This window comes from Choristoneura fumiferana, chromosome 11 (assembly GCF_025370935.1).
Source record: "Choristoneura fumiferana chromosome 11, NRCan_CFum_1, whole genome shotgun sequence".
Classification (NCBI taxonomy): Eukaryota; Metazoa; Arthropoda; class Insecta; order Lepidoptera; family Tortricidae; genus Choristoneura; species Choristoneura fumiferana.
This window is the reverse complement of record NC_133482.1, coordinates 4,099,592-4,110,213: the sequence shown is the minus strand read 5'-3', so window position 1 is coordinate 4,110,213 and position 10,622 is coordinate 4,099,592. Positions and strand designations below refer to the sequence as shown.

Here is a 10,622-nt window from a genome sequence, read left to right as displayed (position 1 = left end):
AAAAGAACAGAAAGAAAGGCACGAGATGCTAAACCAATTTACAGCCGAGCGAAACAACACAATTTGTTACTCACGACAGCGAGAAAAATGTAGATGGAAGAAAATAAATTGAACACTCTTATAAATCAGTTTTAGGTTATGCTAGCTAGCTTATGCCAATGGCTTTTTCTAAATCGCAGAATTCTCATCCCATGGTAATATAAAATATAACCACGTTCTTGTCTTCATAAAAAGAGGGAATTTTCAAGTCCAAGTATAAGTTCAGCTTTCTAGATCCAGGGTTTTGGGTTGGACGTTGATAAGTGAGTTAGCCAGTAATTTTTACATTTAATTATGCAAGTAACTAAACCTACTTAAAATTAAAATAATTATTAGGTACTAGAATTGGTAATACAGTGTGACCTTTTCCCTCCGGTAGGTGCGTTCTGTATTTTACCACATCTACCTATTTGTCGTTATTTTTTGTGAACAAAGACGAAAAATGTTATGTAATAGAACAAAATGTTAATAAATGTAATCTATTTTTTATTGAAGTAATAAATAACATCAATACTTATCTAATAACAAGAATGAAAACACTGACGCATTAATAACAAAACTAAATTTAAAAACAAATGACAAACCACGTTTCAGAACGTGCCATTGTGCTTTTTTTTCTCGGGTGTGTTTCCAAATCCCTTTTCATCATTTGATATCCTATTTTCTTCTTGTTTATTCTGTATTTTTTTTTGTACTTAATTAGAAACGCATTTGGAATAATTTCAGTAATCTGAAATGAGCTATATTATTACTAAATAAATGTTTAGTAAGCAATAAGAATAAAATAACAGAATTATTAACAGATTTAAATATTAATTCTACAATGTATGAGAATTTTATATGCGATCACGTCAATATTCAACGCTTACTTCCTGAACCTCGTATCTACCCGAAATGTATACAACAAATCAACACTCTATTGTCCTACCATAAAGATGATTCTAAAGCAATATTGTGGCCAGATACGAGGTTGTGAAAATAAGTGGTCGATATGTATTTTCAAGGCGGCACCCGTTCACGATAACATTCGAATTTCAAAAACTCTTTCCAGCCAAGAGGATAAAAAGCGACTTTCCACGCAGATTTCGAATTTTTTTTTATTCTACCGGATGGCAAACGAGCAAGTGGGTCTCCTGATGGTAAGAGATCACTACCGCCCGTAGACACCTGCAACACCAGGGGGATTGGAGATGCGTTGCCAACCTAGAGGCCTAAGATGGGATACCTCAAGTGCCAATAATTTCACCGGCTGTCTTACTCTCCACGCCGAAACACAACAAAGCAAGCAAGATGGTGGTAGCATGACCGGGCGGACTTTGCACAAGGTCCTACCACCTGCACGTGTCGAAATATGTGCCACCACAAGTTGATTTTGGCTGAAATTTTTAATTCAAGAAACGTCGATATAAACCATGATGTTATTTTTGGGACTCTCATGGGAATTTTCGTTTTTTACTCCGTCACTCTAAAAATGCTTGACGGATTTAGATGAAATTTGATACATAACATAATACGTAATTTTATTGGTAATTTGATACTCGAATAAGCTTAGTCTTCTTTCATCCCGATATTAAAATTTCGATCGCTGAAATTAAATGATGAAATTTGGAGCTAGTGTTTTAAATGCAACGTTCATGAAATTTACTACGTAGTTTATTGAAATTTCCAAGAGAATTAAGTAAAATCCCGTAATTATAATTAAACTGCCGGGTTTAATGGATTACGCGTGCAAGTCTGGTCTTATTTTTTAGTCCAGCGGTGGTGTAGCGGTACACACGGCACGGAACGCCGAGGACCTGGGTTCGATTCCCAGCGCTGGTCTTATTTTTCTGGTTTTTTTATGCATCTATATTACAGTTTGTATTTTCGATACAGCTTTTACGGATGACCGTAAAAGTAACAAAAAATTTGGAATTGAAATAAAAAATACAAAAAGATTCCAAAAAACCAATCTTCATTTTATGTCGCCTAGATACAGCATAAACACGAACTTTACGAGCATGAGAAGTGAAAAATTAATTTAACTTGGGCAGGTGTTGATGTAAGAACTGAACCATCACCATTTTGAGACGCTTATTAGCAATTGCGACGCACGCAGGTGAACAATAGAAGGTTTTTATGCTCTGAATACTTTCATCTTAAAAGATGTTAAAGCGAATGGGGCTATCGCGTGTGAATTCGCCACTAGAGGCGCTAGTGTAGCGTGAGGTCTCCGAAATGTCAAATCTCATAGTTTTTGGTGAGCTACGCGGGTTTATTTATAATTAGAATAAATTTGTGAATATTTTGCAATATTGAAATTAATTATGGCAAATATGCGTTCCGGGGCAATGAATGTCTGTGTTTTGAGACAGTTTTGTCTTTCGGAAACCTTTGTCCTCCCTTTTTTCCGAACAAAACGTGGACTATGCAACAACTGTGGCATGCTCGATATTTTTATGGTACTGTTTTAAGGTGTATTATATATGATATTAATCTAAACTTTGTTTTCACGCCCGTAATAACAGACTTTGAAAGCCATACTTAAAAACTCACGCTACAGTGCGCCATCTAGTGAGACAAAAAACGATAGCCCTCATTACGATGTGACGCTGCAAGTGTATTACATTGTATATGTCGGCAGCCGATCGTAAAATCCGCCAAATCACAAAATTCCTATGAAATGGCGCCATTTCATGATATCTTATACTCCTAGGTACGGTCAAGGAGTTTAATTCATTGGCCACCATAGAACCATTTCACAGTAAACGTCATAGTGACATCGCATTAATTAACAAGGAAAGTCACAATGACTTTTCCTTTCAAAGTCAAAGTCAAAGTCAAATATCTTTATTCAATTTAGGCTATAACAAGCACTTATGAATGTCAAAAAAATCTACCACCGGTTCGGAAAAACCTCTGCTGAGAAGAATCCGGCAAGAAAACTCAACGAGGTATATATATTTTTTTAACAGATTTACAATATTATTAAATGATATGTATACATCACAAGTATTTAACACAACTTTATTTTTAACACAGTAAAAGATTCCAGAAGACTTTGAAAAGATTCCATGGTGGCCCATGAATAAAATTCCTTGACATATCACAATAAATACAGAAGTGAGTATGTTTGTCACTGACTGTTGTGACTACTTCACTCTTTAACGGATAAAATGAATTTGAATGAATTGGACAGGGATATAAGCATCAGTATTGGTTTTTACGACCGGATGGCCAAGTGGTTAGAGAACCTGGCTACGAAGCTCGAGGTCCTGGGTTCGATTCCCGGCCGGGACAGATATTTCTAAGAATAATACGTTTGTATCCATGTAAAAGTTTTTCTTAATTTGACATTTATTTTATTTATTAAAAATTAAAGAAACGGAAGATTGGGCTCAAACAAACAAACCGGACTATATGGACCGGATAGCCAAGTTAACTAAGTTAACTCAGTGGTTCTCAAACGTGGTTTTGATAACGAAATCCTTTTGAATAACTAATTTTCCGGTGCCATAAAATAGACAAACCTTGACATCAACATTTTCATTTAATCGCAGGCTGCAATCTCAAATCTGCAAACTCCTACTACCCCATAATGAGTATTTACCTATTTTGATTACTAGCTTTTGCCCGCGACTTCGTCCGCGTGGAATTCGGTAATCGCGCGCTGTTCCCCCGGAAACTGTGTATTTTTCCGGTATAAAAAGTAGCCTATGTCACTCTCTGGCCCATAAACTATCTCTATGCGAAAAATCACGTCTATCCGTCGCTCCGCTTCGACGTGAAAGACGGACAAATATATACAAACACACACCCTTTTAAATTTGTAATATGAATAAGTAGTATGGATTAGTATATTAGTATTAGGGGCTGTTTCATCATCCATTGATTAGTGTTAACTGGCGGTTAGGTGTGATGCCGTCTCTATTTGTTTTGTTCGAATTGACGGAGACGGCATCACATTTAACCGTCGGTTAACGCTAATCAATGGATGATGAAACAGCCCCTTAGTGTAGTAGTATTAGTATGGATGGCCAGTACTTCTATTGCTTCTGCAGAGTTTTTAGAATGGCTGGGTTAATATGGGCACATGCCCAGAATGCCCAGTGGGAAAGAGGGGTGTAAGGTTAATTAGTTCATTTTAATTACTGTTTCGGCGAACATTATTTAAAGATGATGCTATGTTGAAATTTTTATTTAAACTAAAGATACGTAATACCGATGCTTAGGGGCTGTTTCACCATCCTTTGATTAGCGTTAACTGACGGTTAAATGTGATGCCGTCTCCGTCTATTAGAACAAAACAAATAGAGACGGCATCACACCTAACCGCCAGTTAACACTAATCAATGGATGGTGAAACAGCCCCTTAATCTACAAAGCGTGATCAAAATCCGTGCGACTTGTCCCTCCGTTGTGCTAAGAAATGTGGGATGGTAATGCCGTTTAAGGGCTTCCCCAAACCTATCGACGCAGCAAACAACTCTTTATGCCCACGCAATTAGAGCGAAAAAGACGTCGATCGCTCGGCCGACGCAAAACGACGTTTACAGACGGGAAGACGTCTTTTTCGCTCTTATTGCGTGGACATAAAGCGTTTTTTGGTCGGTTAAAGCCGATTCCGCGTCGATAGATGTGATAGACCCTAACCGACTGGTCAAAACGCTCGAATACCAATTAACCCTCGTCACTCCGTGGTCGCTCGGAGTCGTACCCTGCCGTAAAGACACATACATCAATTCCGCCACATCCTAACTTCCACCTTTTGCGTTGTCACCACTAACCTCATTCTTCCCGCTTCGATACCATCTGTCCACGCCGCGTGACGACGTCATGTAAAAGCCATTGTGCAACTAAAGATCATACAGTTGTTCACAATAGTATTTCCCCATAACATTGTCTTGGGGTAAGCGACGGAACGCGACGTATATAGTGTATGCGGACAGGGAAGACGGCAGTTTACGGACTCGAGATGAGGAAAGTTGACGTTTTGTGCTTGCTTCTGGTTGCGTGCGGGGTCAGAGGGGAGTATAATGATGGGTAAGTTTCTTTGTGGTTGTTTTGGGTCTCAAGAACTTGTCACGATACGGTATGCGTACTACGGATCCATTTTACAAAAGAGGATCCTGTCTGCGCCCTGTGTGCGCTCTGAACACCTTAACACCAGAAATTAAGAAAATCCGAGATAAGCATTTAAGCTGCATTTTTTGTGCCCTTTTGTGTAAAAATCTACATTTGTAATTAAGTTAAGTAATTCCTCAAAAACAATATGCAAAAACTGTGGTTTAAAATGTACCTACATCTTAGTGATAATAAATAGATAGGTACAGTAATTTACTGAAATGTATATAAAATTGCCAAATAAATAAATAAAACCTTTTAACCGCCACGGTCGGCCACAACCGACAAAAAAAAATTCTGAAAATCGTTCCATATGCGCCACGAAATGCCAACATAGCCACTATGGCACTTTTTTCAGCTGCCGGTCAAAGGGTTAAAATACAATACAGACTCTTTATTGTACACCAAAAATAGTAAGCGATACAGAAAACAGATACATAGAGAAAAAAAGGGTTAATAGTGATAGAGGTAAAAAGTGGGGACATTGATTCTGAAGGAAATACACACGATAACATTTCTATTCTAAATTTAATCTCTACATATACCTATGTTTTCTGTACTGCTTACTATGTGTTGGTGTTCAATAAAGAGTATTGTATAACATGTGTCTTCACCCCTATTTCCTTCCAAAACCTTTCGAGCCCTTTGACCAGCGACCCTAGTCTGAATTTCAGGGGTTTCATGCCGAGCTCCAGCTTCCGCACGGAGGACCAGCTCGCGGAGCCATCAGCCAGGGCGGAGAAGAGCCGCGAGGACCGAGAGCAGAATGACAGGACACAGCGGTTCGGGATCTCTACTTACGGGACTACGGGGGCACAGGTATGACCACAACATCCAGCCAGACAGGTGTGCTGCTCTAAACAAGGGTTCCCAACTTTTTTTCGTCTCGCCTCTTGAGCCCACCCTTGGGCGGAACCAGATTAAAATAATAAATTCATTGATTGTAATAAAATTAAATTTCTGCGAAAAAAGGAGAATTGTTTTTTTTTATTTGATTAATGTTATTTGATAAATAAGTTTCAATGTTCTATTTGCGAAAAACTAACTAGTATTTGACCCCTGACCCCAATGGCTATAAAGCAGGATCTCCCATTGACTCTAGTGTAACCCTGTGAGGGGGGAGGCTCTACTAGAGAGACCTTTCTTCAGGCAGGTGTTATCCTGGTTGAGAACTCCTTACTCTTAACGAGCCTCGTCCACAATTCATCACTGAGCTGGGCAGACGATAATACTTGACTCGTTCGCTCGCAGATAAATTATACTATCTATACAAAATCAGGTGTTTTGACGTTGGTCGATGTCTAAGTTAACTCGTGGCCAATGACAAAACACTAATAATCTCAGGATATCATGTGTTACGTGCCCAGCCTAACATAATTAATAATCTTATTTCCAGGGTCCATACGGCGGCTCAGCCCCGGGTTTATATGGACCAATGAAGATAGATCTGGGCGGCGTGCTGATCGGGTCCATCCTGGGCTTCGGAGCCGTCATTATACTCCCTAAGATCATTCACGCCTTCTCTTATGGGTATGGAGGAGGTTACGGACGAAGTAAGTAATAACGCAAAATTACAGGAGGTGAAAATAGTCCGCATGGCTTCGAGAAAAGTATGGTACCTACGGCCGTGCCTTTTTTTGGTCGAATTGGCGGGGGCATTACCGTGCCCCCAGATAAAATACACACAAACTTTCGCATTTATATTTATAATACTTATAACTAGCTTTTGTCCGCGGCTTCGGTTATCGCACGCTGTTCCCTCGGGAACTGTGCATTTTTTGGGGATAAAAAGTAGCCTATTTCACTCTCGGGTTCATAAACTATCGACGTGAAAGACGGACAAACATACATACAAACACACAAATTTTACTTAGTATGGATGGATAGGACTAGTCTTTAGGTACTCGCGATTTCTCTCGCGTAAATCATTTGGAACTAGCAATCCTATTGAAATTCCAGGATTCCCGAAACTACCATCGTGGTCTTCATTAACCGACTTCAAAAAAGGAGGAGGTTCTATGTTCCAATATTTGTATTTTTTTTCCGTTGCATGGTTATTAGGATTGAAATGAAAATGTTGATGGTTTTTCAACTTTCATCATTATCATCATCATCGTATCAGCCGTAGGACGTCCACTGTTGGACATAGACCTTTCCCATAGACCTCTAGCGGCTTCGGTTGTAAGCGGCCTGTATCCACCGTGAACTCGCGGCTTTAACCATGCCATCCATCTATATCGTTGGTGGACGTCCTACGCTGCGCTTGCCGATCCGCGCCGGTCTCCATTCGACAAATTTTCGTCAACGACCATCTATTCTATATGGCCTCTGTGCTATATGGCCTGCCCATTGGCACAGTCAACTTTGTCATGTTATTATTCTTCTTTACCTTCAGGTGTGGACTCGGATATGCACCAAGTGACAGACTTGCTCTCCCGCATGGACGAAACTCTAGCGCGCTACAACATCGACTCAGGCGCATGCACGCAGCGGCTCGCGTGCTCGTACGTCCAGTTAGCCAATGAAAACATGCTGACTGGCAACGCTACGGAGATTGATGCGCTATTGGCTAATTTGTCGAGGTAATTTAATATTTAAACTTTCAAATAATTCATTGAATCAGGCGTTACTTTGCGAAGGTCTATATCAATGAAGTAAAATCATTTCTTTGCTCACCCGCGACCTTATGAAAGCTAAGCTTATGCAAGATATGCGTGTTCATGCAGTTCCTCCACCTCTACACTGTAAGAACACACACAAATCACACAAACCCATCTATCATCACCACCACAATGCACTGACGCGTTTCGAGCTCATCTTCAGAGCAACACAACCGTACACCAGACACACATCTTGCATAAGCTTATCTATCATAAGGTCGCGGGTTAGCAAATAAATTCTTTTAGTTCATTTAACCTTTCCTTGCAACTAAAACAGTGAGTGCTGCCTTATTATTTTTCAATAGACGTCCACTGGCTCCGTGCAAACCGTGTCAGCAGGGCTACTGCGAAACTCGAAGTTCGTATCGTACCGTCCCTCTCGCTCTCGTATTAAATAGTATAAGTGTCAGAGGTACCGCACGACACGAACTTCGAGTTACGAGTTTCGTAGTAGCCCTGCAGCTACGGTAGGTCCTTAGGAGTTAGGAGTGAGTATTTCATGTCTAACTAACTCGACCTGTCATTTCATTTTGTATCTTGTCGTATCTAAAAGGGCGCTAAAGATATGACTCGCCCGGGGCACCTAGATGGCTAAGGCCGGCCCTGAGTACCTATAGGAGTCGGAGTTGATAAGCGGTGTCGTGTCGGTTCCGATATATATCGGAGCTGGATTTGATGAATCAGACCAGACCACTTCTCGGAGTGTAGGTACCTCAAATGTAGATACAGTAGGTACCCATGTCTCGTGTCCATGGGCGGTGCTTGTTTATCATTAGGATTTATCTGCACTTTGAAACCCTCTTTTAAAATATATCTCTATTTGACTTTTCTAAACGCCACGCGTTTCCAGCAACACTCTGGTCCGCCGCGTTTTGGATGGGACGAAGCTCTACGAAGCTGCAACTGCTGGTCGCTCGCTGGACACGGATTGCCAGCAACTGTACCCTAAGTGCAAGCTCGACAAAAAAACCGTAGTGAAGATATTGACGCAACTGGTTCCCTCGTAGACCTTGTTGTAGAATAAATTATAGTTTTATCAGTTTGTTTCTGTTTTATTATAAACCCTTATTTTCTGTGATAGGATAGATGGCGCCAGTATCCCATCCATTTGTGTCTACGGACTGTACGTCAAACCCAATCGATACTAACGCCGTAGATCGCTCTATTTTGCCTGCCATGAAGAAATCCAAGGGCGTAGCTAAGGGGGGGCAAAGTGGCCTGCCCTTTATTATTTGTCAATGTTGACATTCAAGTGTACAGTCAAAAGCACGTCGAAGTTTTCGCTTCGTCGACCCTGTCACGTGATAGTTCACACGTGGGATATTCGATACTCTGTACGTTGATACTCTGTGCTTCGATAGTTAGATTTTCGATATGGGCGTAGGTTATGTAACCATTCGACAGCATAAACGTAGGTTATTTTAATTTTCGATACAGTCGACATTTTAACTTTCGATATTTTGAACATCGACATTTTACCCGTAGGTATTTTTAATTTCAATATTCAAATATGTAACCCTCGTGGCTATATCGGGATAAAAAGTAGCCTATATCTATATTTAGATTAAATTAATGCAGGCAAGCTAAACCCAGTTCTTTAGTAAGAAGTACCGTTTGTGTTTACATTTGAAAAAATTAATAGTAATCAATCATTACAAACTTTTTCGCCTAAAACTCATGGTTTTCAGAGGTTAAGAATATGTATCTCGTGGGAGGTTATCTACATATATATTTAAATATCGAAAATTAAAATATTTACGGGTAAAATGTCGATGTTCAAAATATCCAAAGTTGTTATACCTATAGTTAAAATGTCTAAGATCGAAATATCGAGTGATTAAAATATCGAATGATTCAAAATGTCAATATAATCTAAATTATGAATGTCAACATTATTTCAATGTTGAAAATTAAAATATCGTAGACAGAGGTAACTACGTACAAATCTAGTTTTATTTATTGCTCCGACATAATCTATAGTCATTTCTAGCACTCGCCGGCCGAAGCCGCGGCATGCTCGCTTCGCTCGCTCGGCTCGTGCGTTGTTGTGGTCACAGTAAAATAATATTTATAAATATTTGGTTCGGTTAGGTTAGAACTGTTCTAACCTAACCGAACCAAATATCTATGGTTAGTCATCATTTTACAGGTTAGGTTAGGTTAGTTAAGCGTCAAGGCGCGAAGCACTTTAACTGCCGCGCGGAATAGAGCTCTGCGAATCGGAGCTTCGTCGACCCTGTCGCGTGATAGTTCACACGTGGGATATTCGATACTCTGTACGTTGATACTCTGTGCTTCGATAGTTAGATTTTCGATATGGACGTAGGTTATGTAACCATTCGACAGCATAAACTTACGTTATTTTAATTTTCGATACAGTCGACATTTTACCCGTAGGTATTTTAAATTTCAATATTCAAATATGTAACCCTCGTGGCTATATCGGGATAAAAAATAGCCTATGATATTTTATTTCAGATGTGCTTGTGTGTGTAAGATTCATGCTAAAAAACAACTAGACGGATTTAGATTTAATTTGGTATGCAGGCAAGCTAAACCCAGCGACTTCTCTATGTAGGGCAGAAGTACCGTTTGTGGCCATTTATTGTTTAAATATACGTTTGAAAGAAATTTATAGTAATCAATCATTACAAACTTTATTCGTTTCAGTATAAGCTTTTGAAAACTCACTGAACATATTATTTTAATACTATAACTTTTTATATATGACTTCAAATGTCAACTGGCCAAAAACGGGCTTAAAGTGGCCAAAACCGGTACGTCTGCCCTAAGTAAATTCTATTTGTAATGTGAAAGGAT

The 10,622-nt window shown here is 39.6% G+C and overlaps 1 protein-coding gene across 4 annotated transcripts in view; it reads left to right on the top strand.

The window, feature by feature from the left end:
* The window catches only part of LOC141432508 (uncharacterized), a 33,659-nt gene extending 24,815 nt beyond the window's left edge, over positions 1 to 8,844 (top strand). For 2 of the 4 annotated variants that reach the window (XM_074094102.1, XM_074094099.1), the window contains exon 5: positions 8,653 to 8,844. In XM_074094102.1, the coding sequence (XP_073950203.1) occupies positions 8,653 to 8,809 (157 nt within the window). In that variant the 3' untranslated portion in view covers positions 8,810 to 8,844. Of the gene's footprint in view, positions 1 to 4,938; positions 5,062 to 5,804; positions 5,962 to 6,538; positions 6,696 to 7,537; positions 7,725 to 8,652 lie in introns of those variants that run through there. The other 2 variants (XM_074094100.1, XM_074094098.1) reach the window with 2 other exon arrangements.
* Positions 8,845 to 10,622: the final 1,778 nt, after the last annotated feature.